The sequence below is a fragment of the Sceloporus undulatus genome, chromosome 4 (assembly GCF_019175285.1).
Source record: "Sceloporus undulatus isolate JIND9_A2432 ecotype Alabama chromosome 4, SceUnd_v1.1, whole genome shotgun sequence".
Lineage (NCBI taxonomy): Eukaryota > Metazoa > Chordata > Lepidosauria > Squamata > Phrynosomatidae > Sceloporus > Sceloporus undulatus.
This window is the reverse complement of record NC_056525.1, coordinates 25264397-25288769: the sequence shown is the minus strand read 5'-3', so window position 1 is coordinate 25288769 and position 24373 is coordinate 25264397. Positions and strand designations below refer to the sequence as shown.

The following is a 24373-nucleotide window of genomic DNA, read 5'->3' as shown; positions in this document are numbered from 1 at the left end:
GAGAACAAACAGCATAATTGCTGCTTTTCACATTTCTGTATTTTGTAGATAATGTTTGTGAAGTCCATCACGTTACTGCATCAGCAGGTGCTGATGCTTGGGATCAGTCATGTACTTTGATGTATTTTATCATCTGGATTGATTTAAGACATTGGTATTATCATAAAGAATATCCTTGATACTATAATCTTCAGATTAATCAGAGGTACCATAATCAGAAAGATTAAATTAGGCATGGGATGGGGAGTGGCAGTTATACAACACTGCATTGAGAAATAGCCCATTCTATAATTTTAGCACACAAAAATGCATGCTGCCTTGATAATTAGTTCTTCAATGAAAATGTGAATTTAAGGCATCATTATCATAATCAACAACAACAAAATTAAATTGAAATGGTGCAAAAATTGTCAATGTTTATGATCTACCAACCACAGTAAGAATACACTGATGATGAGTAGCTCACAGCAGCATTGATTAGCATGGAGTTTTGAAAGTATATCTAAACTGAACCATAAACTTGAACATATTTGATAAAGGGGACTTCTCTTGTCAATAAGCAGTTTGGAAATAACTACTTTTAAGAGTATAGATCATAACATTGTGGTTGGGCTGTTTTTATTACTGTCCTTTAACAACTGCACAATACTACCTTTTTTAAGGCACTTAAAAAAAATTGGTTAGGATTCAAAGGAATGCCTGTCTAGTTGCATCTCTAAAGTTTGGGCCTTGTCTGTATCAATACTCTCTACCAGCATGGATATTACCTAATAAGCTGCAGAATTTCTCAAAATGCTATATGTTCTCTCATCCCTTTACTTTGTCAACCTGGTGACAAGATCACAAGCTACTTTCAGCTTATTCAGTTTATGACCATTCAAAATCACTATATGTCTGCCAAGGATTTGGTTTCACCTGCTGTTGCTTTGGGGTTTAAAACCACTGACAAGGTGCATCACATCTTTACATTTTCATTGTTATGTTGGGTCATTCCTATTGAGTCAAGACAGTGAAAAGAGACTTTTTTCTGTAAGAAGAATGTTGATGCAAGAGGGGAAGGGATGGGATGGGAGACGGGGGGGGGGGGGGGGAGATTGCAGGCCTGATTTTAAAAATTCAGTACAACCAAATATTTTGTCTGATAGTTAACCTGACATGAAAACAATTCTAAGATGTGCACTGAAATTCAGAAACCAGTCTAAGAATTTGTTGTTGGAAGGTATTGTGAATTGCACTAGAGAACTGGCTTAAGAAGTTAATTTCAGGTGAAAATGAAAACCAATTCATACAATAAAAAACATCAGTCACAGCCTCCAATAAGATTGCCAAGCATCCCTCTTTACATGTACAACTGTTATTGTCCCTTCTTACCTCTTTTTATACATGTCACACCTCTGCTTGATCTTGACTTAGAGCAAGTCATAGAGCCACTGACAAAAGGATATGGGTGAAACGTAGATGGCTGACTGGCTTTTCTGTCAATAAGTCAATAGGAGACTGAAAGGTAAAGAAACAAGCTCTAAACTGCAACCTAACTATTCTATCCTACAAGCACCAGATCCTGTCTGATCTTAGAGGTTAAGCAGGCTTGGGCCTCATTTGTACTCATATGGGAGATCCAATTAATATCAGGCGCTATTAGCTACATTTCAGAGGAAGGAACTGGAAAAAGCCACCTCTGAGTTTTTCTTGTCTAAGAACCCCTATGAAATTCTTGGGGTCATAATAAGGCAACAGGCAACTTGAAGGTACACACACACACACACACACACACACACACAGAGTGCTATCCTGCATCCAAATCAGTCATAGTAAGGATGAAGAGAATCATCATAAAATTCTCCCCCTTGATGAGAAAGGCTAGCATGGAATCCTAGTCCCCCTTGCTGTGCTCATATAAATACTGGCAATTGACAGTGCCAATGGTATGAAAAGCCAGAAGCCCATACCATTACAGATCCACTGTCAGTAAAGAGCTGGATTCAGCTGAGCATAGTAGCTTCTTCTCTTCTTCCTTTGTATTGCTTGGAAATGGCCAGATGATATGGCATGGCGCTTCCTTGCTCTTCTTGTTCTGTATGGGTTGTGGGGAAAATTTAATTGTTAGCAATTTAGCAATAGATTTATTTAATCTTTATGAGCTCCACTAAATGAAGAATATTTAAGTCAGTCTACATGTGATGTTAAATCGTGCGGTATACATTTTTTGGAACTGTAGAATGTCAGACTGCATGCAGGTGATGTAGAAGAACAGAGAGCCATTGCTCTCTGTTGTGCTTCTTTTGCATAAATAGTGAAATATTGTGAAGGAACACTCAATCATGAAATTATCCATACAAACCACAACTGCAGTCTAAGATGATACAGTTCCAGAAATTCTGTACCCTATGTTCCATCTAGATGTGTAGACTGACTATCATTTACCACATCTGCACTACATCAGCTGGCCAAGAAATGTGAATTAGCTAACTTACATGATACATTGTGTAAGGAAGCTCAAATACACTGTGGTTTCTCCTTGCAGCAGAACTATGGGAGAATCACAGTATCCATACTGGATACATGTCAATTATCCTTGCCAGGAAATCTGAACATTTTTCATGGGAGTGGGGGGAATCACCCTTGTTAGAGAATAATTCAGAAAGGTCCCTGATATTTCTTGTCATTTGGTTAGCTGCTGTATTGAGCACCGAGGCAGGAAAACATATTTAACCAGTTAAATTGTTTTGCAAGTCATCTTTCCTATAAATGAAATCATGACATCGTTTTGGGTTGTTTGCTCTTATGATTTATACCCTGAATCTTAAGAGCTTACTGCTTTGCAAAAATCCCACTATTAAACTATGGGAACAGTTTCCAGTTCATATTTAAAAAAAACAAAAAACACAACAAACCAGTCCTGTATAGACTGAGAATCTAAGATAAAACTCAATTTACTTTTGCATTATCTATACTCCTGCATTGACTATGAGAAACTCACTAAGAAGAAAGTGAAAAGTTCCAGTCCATTTCAGAGGGAGTTTTACACACTGATTCATGCAAATCTCTTCCACTGAAACCCATGGGTCCTAAAATGCTCAATTTTTATAGCATTGTTAATTGAGTTTATCTCTTCTAATTCAAAGCAAAGCAAATTTGGCTTCAATGTATCCTGAGATGAGAGCAACAACATACTAAAGGCATTGTTCAAAGATGTGTATTACAGCTTGATAAGCAGATGTGCCCACATGGTGTGGCCTTCCTTATCCCCACCTCCCACTTAAAGTAGCCTTCTTGTGCTAGATTGCAAGTTGCTTTTGAAACTCCTAAGAAACTGTGTAGAATGGTGGTCAAACCCCTATTTGGAAAAGAACAAAGACCATCCTGCATTCATAAATCTGCTCCCTTATGTTTTTCTGGCGTGGTGCCTGTGCATTATATTGTAAGAGATCTTATCATTTTTCCTTTTCAAAAAAATTTGGTCAACTTGATCATTTTAGAAACCACATTATTTTTCTGCTGAACTGGCAACTCCGCAATTCATCTCGTGTTGTTCACAACACAAATATAATCCCACTTCACTTCAACACAGGTTTCTGGACTGAGGCCTTCTTTTTTCTGTCACATTTCTCTTTCCATTCTGTGAATGTATGTGTGTATTTGCAGTCATAGTAATATGTTGTGTCAAGTGCACGCCTGGTGACATGAGAACAACATGATCTTTGAACAAAAGGAAGCGTGTTCTTTTTGATGTTTACAGCAAGAGGTGCCGGGCTGCTTAGTCAAAACTGTCAGTTTGATGCCAGTGCATTGTTCCTGGTGTTGAACTGGTGCCTTGAGATGATCAGTTAAGGAAGCAGGAGGCTGATGGGGCAGGAGAAGAATCTAAGAGGTCAGGTACGGAAGTGTTCAATAAAAGTTGACTTGCAAATCTCTTCTATGTCTGACTTCTGGCAGGCAATCCTGAAAATTCTTTCCTGATAATTTCATTAACTGTAAAGGAAAAGAGGAAGGAGAAATGTGTTATTCTGTTTGGGATTAAAGAAACTTAATCTGAAGTTATATCAGGGGTGGTTTGCTGCTAAAACCAATTCAGAGTATCAGTGGGGTGTTGTGGGATGAGTGCTAAAACAGGACTACAAAGACTAGGTTCAAATCCCAAGCCATAAAGGACAGTCGTGAAATTCACTGTGTAATTTTGGCACTACCTTTCAGTCTAGATATAAATATCCCAAAGGCACCAGATCCTGTCTGATCTCAGAATCTAATCAGGATCAGGTCTGGTTAATACTTGAAAGGGAGACCACCAATAAATACCAAGAGCTGTAGGCTATATTTCAGAGGAAGGAACTGGGGAAAAAACACCACCTTCCTTGCTTACAAAATCCTATGAAATTCATGGGGTCTCCCTAAGCCAACAAGCAACATGAAGACACAGACACACACACACACACCTTTCAGTCTATGCTATTGCACACCAATGTCTGAGAATAAAAGAGGAAGGGGCAGGGAAGATAAGAACCATGTACACTGCCCTAAACTCCTTGGAGGAAAGGAATCACTTTTAAAAATGATATATCCTCATGCACCTTTTGTAAATATAGGCTTAATGAGGATGTACTCTTGTTTCATTACTTAAAGATTAAAATGTAAAGATAAATTACCAAAGCAAATTTGATTATTTAATTGTATTTAAATGATAAAAAATGTACTAATAGTTCATAAAGACTGCCTTACAAGCCTGTCTTGTTCTTGTAATGTCACTGTCTCTTCACTTTTAAATAAATAAATAAATAAAATAAAACTTTTATTTATATCCCGCTTTTCTGTTACAAGACAATCAAAGTGGCTCACAACATATTAAAACCGACATTTACAAAATTATGTCCCAAATGCCCCCCCTTAAAACAGGATTAAACATATACAATTATAAAATATCTATTAAACACACACACACACACACACACACACACACAATACAAGGACAGAGTGGTGGGCTAATACATGATGTGGGGGCAGTCATTCCATGGCCAGGCACTTTTATTCAGGAAAGGCCTGCCGGAAGAGATCTGTCTTGACAGCTTTTTTAAAACTGTCTAAGCTGCCAATTTGACGGATCTCGTCTGGCAGACCGTTCCATAGTTTGGGAGCAATTGCAGAGAAGGCCCTCTGGGAGGTAGCAGTTAGTCTGGTTTTTAAAGGCTGCAATAGATTCCTCCCAGAGGACCTGAGGGTGCGGGGCGGATTATATGGAAGCAGGCGATCCCTCAAATAGGTTGGACCCAAGCCATGTAGGTCTTTAAAGGTTATAACCAACACCTTGTACTGTGCCCGGAAACTAAAAGGCAGTCAGTGAAGAGATTTTAAGATGGGTGTAATTCAGTCACTCTTAGTTTTTCCGGCAACCAGCCTGGCTGCCATATTTTAGATTTTGGACTAACTATACTTAGTGGGCAGCAAGTCCAAGACATTTTATTAGTAACTGAGACAGAGCACCAAGTAACAAACCCACTTTTCCATGTCCAGGTCATGATATACAGCCTCTCTCCTTCTGTGGAAGTGAAAATGCAGTGATCACAAATTAAAGAGCTAGAATTTAGTGACTCTTTAACAGACCTTAAACCTGTTGCTCACTGCTTAGTGATAGGGCTGATCTTGATATAGTGCTAAAATATGTCCTATATGTCATTTTCACTAACCACAGTCTATACCACACTGCAGTGGATGTGATGGGACAGGGTGCCCTAGCAGCACACAGGCAGCTGCTGCAGACAACAAATTTTGGATGATACAAGACAGCCAGAATCAGAGGCAGGGAAACTCACTCCATAACATGCAAACCACTCACCATGTTACAGTACCACTGCAATTCATTTTAACAGGGTGTGCACAGGAGGAATTTCCAATGCAGTGTGCACCATGTTCATTTGTGAGAGGAGATATAAATGTTTCAGGTCACCATGACCAAGGGTTATCCTTCCATTGCATCATAAAACATCAACATTAACTGACAAAGACTGATCGCTACAATCTCCTATCCAAAACTATACTGAGGAGGGAGCAAGCTTGTTTTCTGCTGCTCCAGAGACTAGGACATGGAACAATGGCTGCAAACTACAGCAAAAGAGATTCCACCTCAACATTAGGAGGAACTTCTTGACAGTAAGGGCTGTTTGACAGTGGAACAATTCCCTTGCAGGGTGGTGGAGTCTCCTTCCCTGGAGGTCTTTAAACAGAGGATGGATGGCCATCTGTCGGGTATGCTTTGATTGAGAGTTCCTGCATGGCAGGGGTTGGACTGGATGGCCCTTGTGGACTCTTCCAACTCTACTATTCTATGATTCTATTTCTGAATGCTAGCTATGAAAGGAGTAGCTTGATCTGACCCAACAAAAGTCATAATTTTTCTTAGTTGGTAATTTAGATACAGAGCTTAGAAAAGTTAGTTTTTTGTAATACTCAACTGGCCACAATTCTGGGGCTTGAAATAACTTTTCAAGTTACTTAAAAAGTTCAAGAAGTAACTTAACTGAGAACTCTTGATCACATCTAAAATGATTTGAGGCACCAATATTAACCTAAATTTGAGCCAAACAGCTGGAATTGGAACTTGTATATAATTATATATAGGAGCTATACAAAACAGGGAAGTCCGTTCTCCTTCACTGAATAAATTGCCAGCTTCCCTTCAGAGAACCCAATAAATACTGTTCAACTTACTGACCACTTAAGAATTATAAAAATAAAAGAACACCTACCTATATTAAACTGACATAACCTAACATGGGTGCACAGATAAAATTGTAGAAAGAATTACCAGAATGTAAATAGAACTGAGCCAGCATGGTGCAGTAGTTTGAAAGCTGGACTACTGCTCTGGAGACCAAGGTCTGAATCCCTGCTTGGCCATGGAAACCCACTGGGTGAACTTAGGCAAGCCACACTCTTTCAGTCTAAGAAGAAGGCTGAACAAATCTTGTCCAGAAAGGGTGAACAAATCTTACCCTCTGAATAAAATTTGCAAAGAAATCCCTGTGATAGATTTGCCTTAGGGTAGCCGTAAGTCGAAAAAAACTTAAAGGCACACAACAACAAATAGAAATGCAACACATTTCACAATATTGGCAAAGACTATGACCAGATGTTTATCATTGATGGCATTTTTCAAACTCCTGTTATCACTCCTTGTGGTTAATTTTAAATTGGTCATGGAGGTACAGCCCTCCATATACAAGTGTATGTGATGTATTGGTCACAGACATTACAGCCTTAAGTGATTTCTTAAACCACCCCTGAAGATTGTCATGATACACTGGGTTGTGAGATCCTTAAATAGTCCTGTCCTTTTTTCTAACATACAAAAGTAAAGGACATGCAGAGACATAATTTAGGTCATGTGATTCTTCCTCACGTGGAAAGAAACTAATAGTTTAAAAATGCTAGAGATCTTCATAATGTTGGGATGAATGAAAAATCCAGCACAGCCAGCTGTTTCAGAATGGTAGACATCACAGCATTAGTTTCATATCAGACATGAGAAGGAAGCATCAGAATTAAAGTATGCTTCTAACTTCAAAAGATTCAAGCCCTGTGGTCCTTAATTGTATTTTTAAAAACTGATAACTCTGCCTGGTTAAAATATTCAAGGTATCCAAGTGATGCTAGGGAATATGTGTATTGTGAATCAAGTAGCATGAACATTTGTTGGTCAGTTATGTGTTTTGCACTTATAGGACCCTTCATACTACCATATCATTTTGGAAAACATCTCTGATGAACTCCCATTCTCTGGTATCTGTTGATCAGATGCTTAGAAAAACATCTCTGATCCACTACTATTCATTATACAATGGCTAGCCAGTGGACTCCGACTCCTTTTTTTTATATAAACTAGTGCACACTACCCATGACTTCACATGAATGTGCCACAATCACTGTCATCTGTCCAAAATCTCCACTAAACTCACAACACTCCAAAGCATAACACATAAAAATATCAAAGCAACTATTCATTAAATTAAAAAGAAGAAATTGAGAAATTAAAAAAAAAATAGATGCAAATAGCACCACTAAAGGAAGGGTAACTTTCGGTAAGAAAACTAGGAAACGGGAGTTTAAATTTTCTCCCTTATGTTTGGTGGCGATCCAGGTTCTCCTCTTCCTATATATCTGCTGCTAATTTAGAAAAGAAAAAGAGAACAATCAGAAAACCTACTTCAAACACTGGTTTAAGGGAGTGACAATTAAGATTCCAGGTTTACCCACAATGGGAAGCTTGTGCTTCCTTGTTACTTAGCTAATCCCACAGCCAATTGTGGAGCATGCTGTCTTTCAGCAACAGGCCAGAATTTTTTGCAATTCTGGTTTGTTATTATGTCAAAATGGAGCCACTGTGTAAGCAGGCCTTGACAGCAACTTCCTGCCTTACTGTCCAGACCAGGATTGCTGTTCTTGTTTTCAGAAACATTCTGACGAATCCTTGACTTCTGTAAACATGCCCCTGGGGTTCTGAAAAAATTTACAACCTTGCCACCTCAGGTATTTTGCCAAATTCAGACTGCAATGCTAACAAACTCTCAGATGTTTCTTGTTATTCAATAATCTTGAATAATAATCCCAACTATTAAGCCAAATGTTTGCCTTTGAGTTTCACAATTGTTAAATTAACAACATTAAAATAGGATTAAACTATTAAAATTGCAGTAAACTATTAAATTATTTTAATAGTACTCTCTTTACTATATTTAATTGCTTATTAGCCTTTCTGAGAGTGTGCTTTAAACCGCTTTAGTACTACTAAGGATAATAAACAATTAAAAATAGTAAAATTTAAAACAATACTGATCCTTCTTTAAGAAAAACAGTGTGGTGTGGTGGTCTGAGTGTAGAACTGGGATTCTAGAGATCATGGTTTGATTCCCAGCTTGGCCATGGCAACCCATTTGGTGACCATGGGTGAGTCATACACTCTCATCCCCACAAAATCACCTTAGGGTTGCCGTAAGTGAGAAACAAAAATACACAACAACAACCCCCTTCAAAATCTTTGGTTCCAATAACCTATCAGAATAAAAGGGAAAAATTTGTTGCCTGCTGATAGAAGAATAGCAGGGGAGTCCTCTGTCCTCTCAAGGAAAGGAGTTTCATAGACTAGGGGCAGTCATCGAGGAGGCCCTGTCTTGTGTTCCCACCAACTATTTCCCTGAAGGACCTCCCCTGGGATCTCAGGGCCTAGGCGGGGAGCTGTATAATCTCCCTCCCTCCAGCCTCCCTCCCTCTGTGTGTAACCCACTCCCTCAGGAATATGGTAGAGTCTCCTTCATTGGAGGTTTTTAAACCGAGGCTGGATGGCCATCTGTTGGAGATGCTTAGATTGTGTATTCCTGCATGGCAAGGAATTGGACTGGATGGCCCTTGAGACCTCTTTCAACTCTATGGGGTTTATCACACTAGCGAGATCCCATAGGAAAATGGGATTTAAATTAGAGTTAAATTAGAGAAAACCTAGAAATGCCTTAGGTTTATTACACAATGTCGCTGTTAACGTGAAATAATGTAATGTTAAACCAAAGTTAAAGTGGAGGGAAATGGCAGTTTTTTACTTTGGGGAAATTCTGAAAGTAAAAAGGTGGTGTTTTTCTCTGCTTTAACTTCAGTTTAACTTTATGTCATTTCACTTTAGCAGCAATTCAGTGTGATAAACTTCCTGAGTTTGCAGGCTCTGTTTAAATTCGAATTTAATTTAACTCTCGTTTCAAACCCATTTGTGGGATCTCGGCTAGTATGATAAAGCTTGATATGATTCTATCATTCTGTGATTCTAAGGCCACAGTGTTATCCACGATTGCTTCCAATGAACTTCATAGGATGGGTAAAGGGAAAAAAATGTGTCAAATCATCAATGAATGACTGTTTTATAATCCATGGATGTACAACCTAACACACTCTTTACACGAGTCCCACTTAGTTCCGTTCTTCTTTGGTACACATGGAATCAGGCTGTGCTTTGTTATAGTTGGATGACCAAGGAAGCGCTTGCATTTTTAAAAGGAAGGAGGCTTTGCAGTGTATTTGTTACCAAACCTCTTGTCTTTCTGGTGAGCTGCAATGCAAAGGAGTAGCCAGTGGGAGGTGAAATTGATCAAGTTTCACCACTGGTTGACTGAAGGCTGGTTTGCTTTTGAAAAAAAAAGCTTCCTGTTTTCTCTACCCAGGAAATGAGAAGAGCAGATCTTCAATGGAAATTTTTCAGCCTCTTGAGTGCTAAAAATAGCAGTTAGGTAAAGAGAAAAAAAAGGTGGGCATCAACACTAAAGAGAGACTGGAGGGTCATTTCCTTTCTGTAAACAAATAGACTGAAGCTACAGGCTGCTTTATTTATCAACGTATTTGTTCACATAGTTAAGTTTACACACACACTGGTTTGTAGGGACATTTCCTTTTATTTAATGAAATCAACCTGTTTGGAAACGTGACATTTTCCCTGTTATAAAGCACTTCTGACAGCCAAAATAGGGATGGCCGGGCAGGTTTAACATTTTAAAATCTAAGGAAAACCCCTACTGGATTAAAGACCAAATGACATTAATTTTATTATGAATACTGACGTAAGGGCCTCTGGGAACAGATAAAGCACAATGCAGAGATTTGTAGACTCATAAAGCACAAATGCTACTAGCCTGCAAAAAATAAAATAAAATAAAAATTAACCAGCTGAGTGAAATGCTAGTCCTACACATTCTCATGACAGCTGCAGAAGAAAGGAAGCCCTTGCATCTGTGGCTGGCATGAAAATATAGACTAATAGCCTTTTAGCAGGCTAGTTCATTTTTGTTTAAAATCACCCTGTCAAATAGGTTGATAGTATTAAATACTGCGCCCCACATCTATCACTATCCTTGTTTTCTATGGCCTTTTCCGCACGGGCGTACAGTACGTCCCCAGGACGTACTAGGGTTAGGAAAGGGCGTCCCTTACGGACTCCTCTAACCCTAGTACGTCCTGGGGACGTACAAAATGGCGGCGCCCGTTCTACATAGGCGCCACCATTCTGACGTCACGGATACCTAGTGTCTGCTCGTCACACAACACTAATGGTGGTGCGAGTGCGCCATTGGCGCCTTGCAGCATCATTAGCGCACCACAAGAAGAAGCACTATTTTGGGGCTTTTTTGCGGTGCCAAGGAGCCACACAGTTTGGCCGCTGGGGCTCCTTGGCGCCGCAAATGATGGAACCGGCAGACCGCCCAAAATGGGCAGTCTGTAATGCGTCTATGTTAGTTGCAAATGAAAAAAATGAAGAACACTTCTTCTCCAAAAGAGCTTCACCTATGCAATCGCCTGTGTGAACTTCCTGAGGCTCTTTTACACTACACAGTTAGACCACTATGATTCCACTTTATCTGCCATAGTTTCCTCCTATGGAAACCTGGGATTTGCAGTTTCATACCCTCCGATTGCCCTGATTTGTCAAGAAAAATTCTGATAAATACTCCCTCATCTCACTTTTCAGTTGCTTTTTAAATGTCCCAGTTTCTCCTCTCCTCTCACATACCCTTTTTGTCCTCAGCTTACTTCAGTTACTGCAAACTAAATTCAAAGTACAAAAGTAGTTTACACTCATGTAATTCTGCAAGAGGAGAGGAGAGGTGCAGGTGGAATCTGAAGTAGGCTCAGGCAAAAGCAAACTGCTGCAGCCTTTCCTGGCTTGTATGGTTTTCCTCATTAGTACACTCTGATGTTGCTTGGCCAGACGTGTCCTGGTTCTCATCTATGACACGTTACAGGATATAGCCTTTTTTTGGGGGGGGGGGGTGTACTTAGAATTGTCTGCCAGAGAGGGTTAATGCCTCACCAAACAAAAACCCCCAGGATTACACGAATGTAGCCATGGTAGTTAAAGTAAAATCATGGTGCTATAAGTGTCAAGTATGAAAAGTGTCAAGTATGAAAAGACACCCGCTGGTCACCTCTGGTTACCAGGTGAAATGTTATATTCAAGGAGGGAGTAGCATTCCATATTTTAGAGAATTTAATAGGAATCAAAATTTATTTATTTCAGTGAGATGTTTTTCTCTGGGTTGCATCCACAAGATACTATGTGTCAAACAGGTACATATAACGATTTTGTTGAGGTGGCAGACCTGTGTCTGCCCCACTTTAGGGCACAGATGGACATTCTTATAATTGAATGGTTCTCAATTACAGATGCAAAGGATGCTTGCAAATTTTCTTGTGCCACATGGGAAATAGTATATTGAAAAACTGAAACACTTCATTGAGAAAATATATTTTGACATCCAGGACGTGTGACAAAATTGTTTTAACAAGTACGGCCTTTTTTTTAAAAAACACAAAAACATGGCTGTGTATGCAGAAACAGTGTGTTCTGAGCAAAAAAAAGTGTTTTCTGTGGGAAAAAATGTTGGGGTTTTGTACAAAATGTGCTTTGCCCCCTTTTTTCATAAAAGTGTGAAAAATCATTGAACAGTATGCAAAAACTCTCATAATCTGGCCCAGTGGGGAGAATAAATGTTTGGAATTATTCATTCTTGCATACAAGAATGAAATGAACAAAGATTTTTAGCCCTGTTCTCCATACATAAAGAATTCCTCACACACAGACGTGAAAATAGGCATGTAGATTAGGATCACAGCTGTTAGCTACAGCTATAATAAAAGCATTACAACATTTCTACCTTTCATGGATGTGAATTACTCCATACTAAACATGCTGACAATAAAGATAAGTTGTTTAGCAAAGTATAGATGTTTTCTAGTGCAATCCATTTTACATTTACTTGTGAGTAAGTCTCTTCATAGTCAGTGAGACTGAAGCATGGCCAGGGGCAGCTGATGGCTTCCAGCTTAGTGGGATGGTGAATCCATTCTGGGTTTTAGCTCAAACTTTAGTGAAGATGCTGAACACTTTGGATAGCTCCTCTGGAGTCTTAAAAGCACAGCACTGTCATTGCTCCACAGATACAGAAGCCACCAGCTGCCAGTGAGCATGGGACTAGAGCATACTTAGAAATGCAGTTTGAAGCTGCTTTTGCCTGCATCACAACATGTCACATATTGAAAGAATCTGTTGAAAGTATCACAAAAGCATGAACAGCTGTAAAGCCAAAACCAAAACAAAAGAGTGGCTTTCAGCAGACTAATTCTGGCCTTCATCAAAGGAACTTGTAAAAAATAATTTGAAGTGCATCTCTCTAATTTTAAAAAGCAGCTCAAAACTGCTTTCTTCCTTGGTCACCCAAGGGAACTCCCTGAGGAGACTTGAGTAGGCTAGTGAAGGTGCTGGAGACACACAAACTCTTTTTAAAGAGTTTAATTGAGACTTTTTAGTTTAGCACACCAGGGTTAAAACATTCCCCAGTGTGTTTTAACGTGCCTGCGCGGGAGCGCACACGAAACGTGACAGGAATGCGATGGGGCCAAGAACCCCATTTTACCGCAACCGGAATGCCGCCTTTGCCACTGGACATTCCAATCACGTTCCCATTGAGTTCCAGAGGGCGCCATTTCTAGGGACGCTTAAAAACAGTTCTCAGAAATGGCGCCCTCTGGAACGCAACAGGAACATGATTGGAATGCCCGGCGGCAAAGGCGATGTTCCAGTGTGCGGTAAAATGAGGTTCTTGGCCCCATCACGTTCCTGTCACGTTCCGTGCGTGCCCCTGCGTGGGCACGTTAGAACGCACCGGGGAACGTTTTAACCCCGGTATGATAACCTTCATAGTGTTCAACAAGATTGGGAATACAAAAAGAGAAACATTTGTGGGAATACACTGGTATCTCTCCCCACCACCACCACCATTGTTTTAGTCTATTAAAACAATGCATGCCTGGAGAGTCAACAATCCTCTTCTAGCTAATATAGCTGATATATGACATGTCTACTTCCAATTGTTTTTGTATTTCTCTTTGCAATAGCTATCCTCTCAGTTAAACAAGAACCCGCATGTGTTAACTGGCATGTGTAGAAGCAACTGAGCCAATATCTTTAGCAGTCCTTCAGGGCAGGTCTGAGCTCCAAACAGCTAATCCCTAGTGCTGTCTAGACATGTGGAAGCACTATTAATGTGGCAACATCTATGAGTGCTGTAGTTTTGACAAGGAGAGTTGGACAGTATGGAGTATTGGATGCAAATGGTTATAACTATGTTAGGCAACAATTCTGTATCTTCTCTAGGCAACACATGACAACAGCGCAGTCAGCTCTCTTAAAGTTCAGGGTTCAAGCACATCCTAAACTTCAACATATGCCTAGCAGCACATTTATCTAAGGCTGTATGAGTGGGTTTATATGTATGAGTGGTTGAACTTGTATACCAGGCTATGACAGACTAACAGGCTGAACACTGATGTGCACAGATATGTTAATAAACCCAGGGCCAGCATAAATTCAGAAGCCAGTATTGGCTTCGCGGTGATGCCATATGGGTGTCCCTTTTTTCCTTTAAAAAATATTGTGTAACTGAAGGTGCAAGGCAAACTAGTTTAACTGGTAGATTAATCGACCAAAATTTGGGGTTAGATTTTATTTGATGGAGCTGCAAAAGAAGTACAGATTAATATTTGACCCTATTTTTCATGTCTTATTATAGAAAAGGCAGATGTTGTGTCAGTGAATGAGATACGTATTTTATTTATTAATCTAAAAATTATCCTGCACTTCTTTCACTAAGCAAGATATAGTGTTTCTGTTGAACATTTGGTATATCCAGGTGGTGGTTTTTTTTTGCTTATCAATTGATTAAATCGGTATAAAATTAATTAGCTAATTGATTAACTAATATAAAATTAATTAACTAAGCATTCTTTAACTGGTTGATAGTCATAAATGCAATGTTTTCTTTGAGTTTCTATTATGTTTGAGTGTACTGCTTAGCATATGCTGCATGCATGCTCTAAATGAATCATCAATGGCCCTATCTTTGTGAGGTCCCTTTTGAACTAACTTTAATGCATCCTGTAAATCAAATATGTGATCTGTGTGTGTTTATGCTTGTGGGAGAAGCATATTGTTTTTAAACCTGTTCTATGTTAAATTCATAGCAACCTTCCTCTCAACCCTTTGTATCACAGGAAAGGGTAAACAACTGTTTCATATTCACTTTTTCCAATACTCTCATATTTTATGTACTTTTGATGATTGTGCAGAAGATATCTACAGCTTATTATGACTCATTCTGTCTTTGCAATGGAAGGGGGAAGGGGGAGATGGTGGTAAAGAGTCCAAAAATTCCTGAGGCCTGAATACTGTGCTTTGATTCCTGTAAATATCTAATAAAAATGTGCCCTCATTTAGCCAAATAGCTGGGAAGACATCCAAAAGATTAAGATAATCAGGGGTTTAGATAAAGGAGAGTGCTGTGTATGTAGGATTATACTGTTGTGGACAACAGATTTTGAATAAGGGTGTGCACTCAAGAACTGCCTACGGGCATATGCATACAACTCAACTAGTGTGTTGTACATGTGGAAGGAGTTCATTCATGTAAACATTCACTATGTCCTTAAGAATTTTATTGCTTTAGTATATGCCAGTACAGCAGTTTAACCAACAATTGTAAGCAACAGTATCAACCATTTTCAGTACCCTTCCAATAAGTTATAAATGCCAGTTGAGTTGCATTTAAGGATTCCCTGTGAGCTCCTCAGCATAAATTAACTGTTGCACAGATTCTTCCACATCATACCAATACAGCTAGAGTGCTCTGTAAAGTTCAGATTGGTTGGTTAATTTGCTCCCTTCACATTTACATCACAACTCATACTGAATATTTTAATATAAGAGACATGCTAGGATTCAACTAGTCCAATGACCAAGCAGAAACATTTAACAAGCTCAAAAGCAGTAATGACAAAAGGCCTCTCCTTGCTACTGCTGCCTCATACCAGTAACTGGTATACACTGAAAAGCATGCTGCTATGCAGATCACACAAATTGGTTGACTTCCTTCTCCGAACTGGTAGCCAGCTTTCGGAAAAGCACTTCCCTAGAGTAGCGTACTGTCTTGCCTTGCTGAAGTTAACCATGATGTCATATATAATGGTAATTTCAACAATACAAGGTTAATTCAAACCATCATTCTCTCAAACAGCAGCCTGAAAGCAAGCCAAATGTGGCAATAGCAGATATGTACAAAACAACATTTCTGCAATACTCATGCAGGACTGGATTACCAATTTTTGTATCATTCTCTCTCTTTTTGAGAGAATGATGTAGGAACATCTAGATCAAGTCACTAGTCAGTGGCAAAAAATTCTAAAGTTAGTTTTATAAAATAATTCTTTCTTAGCTATGCTGTTTAAGTACATATATGAAACCCTGCATAGGCAGTGCCTGCTCCAAATACAAGATCCCTATTGAAATTAAGGATATATTTGTTTACACAATGAGAGCAGCTTATGTAAACCCAGTGCAGAGAAGAGGCCAAAAACCAACTTGGGCATGAAAAAAGAGGTGGACAACAGGCAATGTGTTCTTTTTTAAAACAGGCACAGGTCATTGGATTATCAAATCCTAGTGATGTCAATGTAAATACGTTCCTGTTGTCAACTTTCAATGATTTCAAACATAAGCATGCAACACTCCCCAATTCCACAGTGCCTCTTCCTTACCTCCCCAAATATTAGCGATTTCTGCAATTAGCCTTTCAACTGAGCAATAACCAAAATGATATTGACAGGACAAAACCAACTAGATCATACAAGATTTAAGAAAAGCTTTAGCTAGACAAAATTCAGGAAAATATCAATTACCTTGGACTTTGATTGCTTGGATCAAAAAAGCACAGTCATTCTGTTTCATATAATGTTTTGTATCCAGCTAAGGTGTGTATCTATCAGCTCTGAAAAAGATTTGCAAAACCATTTTTGAGAAAGAAATGTAACCTTTGACCCTGCTATAAGGTCAAATGTTACAATGTTTGGTTTTTGTTTCACATTAAATACTAAAACATGAATCATTTTCCTATGCATCCCTCGGCTAACCAACCAGTATTCAGACAAAAATCTTGACACAGAAGGGGGCACACCTGAAGTACCTTTCCTGAGTTTCTGTTTTCCAGGCATTCTGAGTAATGAAGATGCAAATTTATGTATTAGCCCAGTGTTGAAGAAAAGCCATGTCTTTTACTCTGGAAATAATATTCACAGTAGTTTTACTAAATGACTGGTGGAAAAATATTAATAATTTTAAGAAACTGTATCTGGCGTATAGATGAAAACTACAAGGGGAATAGTAACTACCAACTATGTTTCATGTAGATATATGGATATGTGTCATCTGAAAATGAATACTTCAGTACTCTGAAGACACCAACCAGATCCTGTCTGATCTTGGAAGGTAATCAGAGTCAGAACATGGATGGGGAGCGAGCAAGAAATACCCTAAATTCAAAAGAAAGCAAACTACAGTACATCTGTATATTTTTTGCCTAAGCAAATCCTATTAAACAAATGGGGTCACCATTAGTCAGCAGGTAACTTAAAGGCACATACAATAAGCTCTCTGTATCCACCGATTGAAGCAGTCATGGCTTGCAAATAAATAAATAATTTTAAAAATCCCAAAAGCAAACCTTGATTTTTGCCATTTTCAGATTAAGGACACCATTTTAGTTCCCCATTGTATATAATGAGTCTTGAGCATCCATGGATTTTGATATCCATGGGGGTGTCCTGGAACCAATCTCAAGTGGATACCAAGGGACCACTGTATTTTCCTTCCTTTCCTGATCTGCAAACAATTCAGTTTTTTACTAACTACAAAATGCCTTGAAGAATGGAGTCTCAGTTTATTAGCTGGATGTTTGGTGTATGCAGTGAAAAACATTTCTTCATCACTGGTTTCGCTATTTCTGCACATCTAGTATAACACATTGGCAATGTATTCAAGGTGTCTTTCCCTCACCAGTGAGCAACTCTAACCTGTCCAATAACAAAACATTAAGCATTAGAATTTCCTTTGAAGGGAGCCTACACAAGTCTGCACTTTCACACCCCTCTTTCAAAAAATCATAGTTTTCCTACCTCCACTAGTGATGTCAAGAGTATTTGCCAGATTTGTTGTCCTCAACACATTGAGACACCCTGTCAGAAAACCTTTTGACTGCTGATAGATTGTTCACTTCCTACACCAGAATGAAATGATGAGCAAAAAGGTATTTTTCCCCTATCAAGGTGTCTGCAATATATGCCAGGAAGACTCGGCACAAACCTGGATCTCCTTTTTGTTAATCACAACACACACTTATGGAAAGCAGGGAAGAATGGAATTATTGATTAAAAAATACAATCTGTTGAATGTTTCTGCTTTTTAAAAACTCTTGTGTAATAAGCCAGTGGCAACTGTGCCTGGCATAAAAATTACACTATCTGTGGGAAAGTGCTCACAAAAAAGCACTTGCTTCAAAAATGCACAAAAACATCACAATCTCACCGAGTAAATTTTTTTTCTTTTACATTTTTCATTCTAGCATGCAAGGATGAGATCTGTGAGATTTACATCCCTACACTCCACTGAAAACATTCTAAGCACAAAAATGTTTCTACACTTTTACTGCAATAAGCTTACTCTTATAGCGCTGCTACATTATGGCTAAGCTTATACTAATTCTCTGCACCTGGATGTACTCATTTTCACTCATTGTATATTTGGGTGGGCAAACATCCTGCATGCAGCCTCCAAGACCACCCTTTTTCTGGCAAATAAGGTTGAATCGCCTCTTTTGGAAGCTTTCAGGAATGGTGATTCATATTTTAAGTAGGTATCAACCTCCACTCCACTGATTAATATTTTTTTAAAAACCTATTTTCAAAATCAGAACTGGATTTTCAGCCACTTTCAGTTTTCCTCATTTTTCTCACTTTTGTATACCCTTTGCAGGGTTCCAGAGGAGAGGAATTGCCCCTAGGCCTGTCAAAGTAGTTCAGTCCTCCTGTGGGAAATCATTCTGCATCATGATGATTTTACTAAGTAGTATAAATCTAAAAACTACTAGCAGAAAAAATAACTTAATTTTTCTTGTACTGCATATTTTTATGTCTTATCGCACGAGAAAGACAGAAAGACATAAGAAAGACATGAGAGAGAGGTTGCAGAAAAGTCCTCAAAGTCTTTACACATATTCTCAACACATGGCCTCTTGTTCAATTGCATTTTGGTCTTTCAGCCAGACCTCATTAAAGTTCCACTGTACTCATTATACTAGAATTTGTTTTGACAGAAACGTTAAATGGAACTATTTATAATAGTCCTATTACATTGTTGGTGTAATAATGCATTGTTGTCCACAAAGGCTTTTTGCTACTGCGGTTGGAATCTTCTTCAGTTTTTTTCTTTCCAGACATCCTTTAGTTTGTAATACATGAACATCTTTTAAAAGGGGCTTCATGGTCATTGCCCAAGAATTGTAAGTAACCCTTTGGGGAAAAAGCTCCACCTCCAAGCATCACCAATTGATTCTTTCACCCCTGGTATCTCATCCTGGATAGACACTGTCTCCATGCTCCTGGCAACTAACTGCTTTTAGAAGCAGTTTATTATTCTTAGATGGCAAAAAGCAGCAGAATGTAACTGACCTTATGTTCTTCTTGGAGTCTTTGCACATGCATTGTTTGTCCAATGCAGGGATACAGGGTGCTGAACTAGACAGACTTTTGGTCTGATCATCAGGGCACTTGGCATTTTCAGGATTGGCTTTTTTTTTAATTGAATGCTGTTATCTGCTTTACTGTTTTTAATTGCACACTGAGCCCATCATATTGGTGGGATAGCCATCCTCAGACTGGAGCTCTCATGGATCACCTTACCCCCTATTAGTCAATGGCAGCACACACTTATGGGTGTGTGCACATCGCTGCCTATTAACTAATATGGACTTGAATTCACACAATTTTCCCCATCCATGGGGTCCCAAGAACCAAATCCCCACAGATAGGAAGGGGCCACTGTCAAACCACCATGGCAGTTTAAAGTGAAGAATCGAAATTCTTAAATAAATAAGAATTTTTATTTAGACACACTTCCAGAAATATGCAAATAGTATTAAGTGGAGTTAGTGCAGATTGGCACATTACAAAAGTATGAGGTTGCCAACAAAAATGGCAGCCCCCATTTTAGTTCCCTTCTCCAAAACATTAATTAAACTGATCCTACATGGGGCAACTTCCATCACAATGGTGTTAGCCTATCCCATTCTGGTTTAATATCTGAAACTTTGTAAGTTAGGCTTACTCTGCCCATAGACTAACCAACAGCAATTATACTTTGTGATCTCCTGTTTAGCTTGCATGACACTCTGTTTCTCGTAATATTTTTCATAAACCAAAAAGGCTAGACAAACATGTTTTAAAGCATATGTTCTCTGTCTTAAGTGAGTTGCATTCTAATAGGCCAGAGCAATACAGAGCTGAAATAAAGACTTTTGATTTTTCAAGTTTCAGAAATGGGACAAAACACTCTAAGAGAGTGGCTTCATTGTGTGTGTGTGTGTGTGTGTGTGTGTGTGTGTGGTGTGTGGCTGGTGGATCCTAAGATTTCCCCCCCCCCCAGGGGTGCAGAAGGAAGGGGGAAGTCCTTTATTTTTTAAAAGATAAGATCACATAAGATGACAACAAAAAGACCTCTTCCACAACAATCAAGAAATCAAAGAGAAATTTAAACCAAGAACATGGATGCTCTACGACCAGCAGGGGAACATGTTACATGACTAAGGAGAAATAAAAAGGCAATGTAAACAATATAGAGTAGAACTATATAAAAGAGGTGAAAGGAGGATAGATTCACTCAAGGAGGAATCATTTGAAGATGAACGTACAACTTTAGAGAGTGTAGTGGAAATTGTATTCAGAGCACTTAGGAACAGATGGCATACCAATGGAGCTGCTTCATGCTACAGAGACAGAATCTACTCTAGTTCTAATTAAAATCTGTCAACAAATATGAAAAACAAAACAATGGTCCACAGATGGAAATGCTGAATATACATTCCAGTCTCCAATAAAAGAGGCAGCAAGGATTGCAATAACCATAGACCATTGCATTAATTTACCATGCAAGCAAAGTGATGCTCACAATTCTATAACAAAGAGTTTTGCCATATATGGAGCCAGATGTCCAAGCTGGGTTCAGAAAAGGAAGAGGCACAAGGGATCATAGTGCAAATATATGTTAGATAATGGAATACACCAAAGGATTTCAGAGGAAAATTAGCCTGTACTTTATAAATTATAGTGAAGCCTTTGACTGTATAGATCATAAAAAACTATGACTTGCTCTTAAATGGGTGTGCAACAACATTTGATTGTTGCTGTGACTCTTCAAGTCATTTATGATTTACAGCAGTCCTGGTGCATAGCACTCAGTGGCCAGGACAGAATACAGAGAAGCAGAATGGTTTCCAGCTGGCAATAGGGACAGATAAGGTTGCATTTTAACACCCTCTATGTTTAACGTGTACACACATCCTACTATCTTCTGGTCCTTTATACCACCAAAGTAGACACATTTAAGCTTGCCCACAGCAAAATGTCCTCTCATTAGCCACAGAAAGAAAGAGAGCTAGTGGGCTCTTTTCTGTGCTGAAATGTCCCACTTGCATTTTTGTAGTTCGTTATACAAAATGGCATGATCTCTGTCAATCATTAATGACACCCCTGAGCCAGTAAGTGATTAAGTCATTATATTTCAGATGGCCAGAGGACTTTCACACAGTTAATCAGTTAAAGGCGGTACTGTGTGCAAACAGACAGATTCATTCTCTGGAGACCAAGTGACAGGTACCTTATTGTAAAAATAAATGCAAAATACAAGACTAAGTAACAAGTGACAGAGAGGAGATCTGCTATGTAGAAAATCAAAGTATTGCCCACTGATATGCATGTTTACTGTGAAGTAAGTCTCACAGAATAGGATATATCTCCAGGTAATTGCGTTTTAGATTGGAGTTCTGAAATCTGAGGGCTGGCAAGTGTATGAATATCACTGAGTCTAAATTCTAAGGAACCAACTCAGAAGTTCAACTTACTTTAACAAATTGTATCATTTAATATACTACAAGCAGAGCCATTGTCCCATCTGGACATTCCATGGGATAGTTAACATGGATGCACAATCAGCAACCAACAAGGAATACAATCCAGCATTAATACACAAATGTGGGATATGATTGTAGCACCACACTTCTCATATCAAAAACAAGTACCTAAGTATATTTCCTTTCCATTATAATTGGATTCATGTTCTCTTTCATTACCTGTCTTCTAATACAGTGGGTCCTCGCCTTACGCGGGGATCCGTTCCGGATCCCTCAGCGTAAGGCGAATTCCGCCTATGTTCGAGCTCCATTGGAAACAATGGGGCTTGTGCGCGGCGGCGCGGGCACGCGCGGGGCACAACGGGCGCGTGTGCCCATTCAATTGAATGGGATGCGCTGCCCCTTCCGCCCCACGCGCGCCGGCAGCTTTGAGCGCCTATGCTCAAAGCCGCCTATAAAAAGGCAGCATATGGTGAGGTGCGACTGTAGTTTAAAAGCTAGGGATGCGCTTGCTCCTTTGAATAACAATCTACTAGAAACACACATAAAATCATAGAATTCTAGAGTTGAAAGAGGTCCCAAGGGCCATCCAGTCCAACCCCCTGCCAAGCAGGAAATCTAAATCAAAGCATCCCGGACAGATGGCCATTCAGCCTCTGTTTAAAGACCTCCAGGGAAGGAGACTCCACTACACTCTGAGAGAGTGTGTTCCACTGTCAAACAGTTCTTACTGTCAGGATGTCCCTCCTAATGTTAAGTTAGAATCTCTTTTCCTGTAGCTTGCATCCATTGTTCCATGTTCTAGTCTCTGAAGCCGTGGAAAACAAGCTTGCTCCATCTTCAATGTGACACCCCTTCAAATATTTAAAAGAGGCTCTAATATCACATCGTAACCATCTCTTCTCCAGACCAAACATACCCAGCCTTTCCTCATAAGGCATGATTTCCCGACCCTTCAACATTTTGGTCACTGTCCTCTGGACACACTCCAATTTGTCAACATCCTTTTTGAATTGTGATGCCAAAACTGGACACAGTATTCCAGGTGAGGCCTGACCAAAGCAGAATAGAGTGGCACTATTACTTTCCTTGATCTAGATACTATACTTCTATTGATGCAGCCTAAAATTTCATTGGCCTTTTTAGCTGCTTCATCACACTGTTGACTCATGTTCTACTTGTGGTCTACTAAGACTCCTAGATCCCTTTCACATATTGTTAAGCCAGGTGTCCACCATCCTATATCTATGTATTTCATTTTTCTGCCCTAAGTGCAGTACCTTACATTTCTCCTTGAATTTCATTTTGTTAGCTTTGACCCAGCTTTCCAATTGATTCAGGTCTTCTTGAATTTTGATCCTGTCCTCTGGGGTATTAGCTACTCCTCGTTTGGTGTCATCTGCAAATCTGATAAGCATGCCTTCATCCAAGTCATTGGTAAAAATGTTGAATAGCACTGGTCCAGGACAGAACCCTGTGGGACCCCATTGGTCGAGGAGCCATTGCTGAGCACCCTTTCAGTTAGGCCAGTCAACCAATTACACATCCATGTAACAGTCGTCTTGTCTAGCCCACATTTTACAAGCTTTTTTGCAAGAATGTCAAAGGCCTTACTGAAATCGAGATATGCTATATCTACAACATTCCCTTTGTCTACCAAGCTGGTATTTTTTGACAAAAAAAGAGAGATCAGATTAGCTGTTTCTCAGAAACCCATGTTGACTTTTTGTGATAATGGCATTGCTTTCTAAATATTCACAAACTCTGTGTTTAATGATCTTCTCTAGAAGCTTTCTTGGTATTGATGTCAGATTAACCAGATGATAATTGATAGGATCCTCTTTTCCCCACTTTTTGAAGATGGGGACATTTGCCCTCCTCCAGTCTGGTGGGACTACTACTGTTCTCCAGGAGTTCTCAAAAATTATTGCCAATGGCTCTGAGGTTACACTTGCCAGTTCTTTTAATACCCTTGGATGTAGTTCAACTGGTCCTGGAGACTTAAATTCATTTAGCTTAACCAAGTATTCTTGTACTTCCTCTTTACTTATTCTATGCTGCATTTCTCCTATTGTGTCCTCTGCTCCATTTTCTTCCAGTTGAGCACCCTTTTCCTTATTTGACAATACTGAGGTAAAGAAGATGTTGAGTAGTTCTGCCTTCTCTGTCCCTTGTTAGCATTTTGTCATCTTCTCCACATAGTGGCCCTACCATTTCCTTTTTCTTTCTTTTGCTATGGATGTACCCCCAAAAGCCCTTTTTATTGTTCTTAACCTCTCTAGCAAGCCTGAGCTTATTCTGTGCTTTTGCTTTTCTGACTTTACCCCTTACATTTGCTGGCT

The 24373-nt window shown here is 39.2% G+C and overlaps 1 protein-coding gene across 1 annotated transcript in view; it reads right to left on the bottom strand.

The window, feature by feature from the left end:
• Positions 1–1132: 1132 nt before the first annotated feature.
• The window catches only part of NFATC2 (nuclear factor of activated T cells 2), a 184235-nt gene continuing 160994 nt past the window's right edge, over positions 1133–24373 (bottom strand). The window contains exon 10 of the mRNA XM_042466007.1: positions 1133–3972. Coding sequence (XP_042321941.1) covers positions 3917–3972 — 56 coding nt within the window. The 3' untranslated portion in view covers positions 1133–3916. The remainder of the gene's footprint in view (positions 3973–24373) is intronic.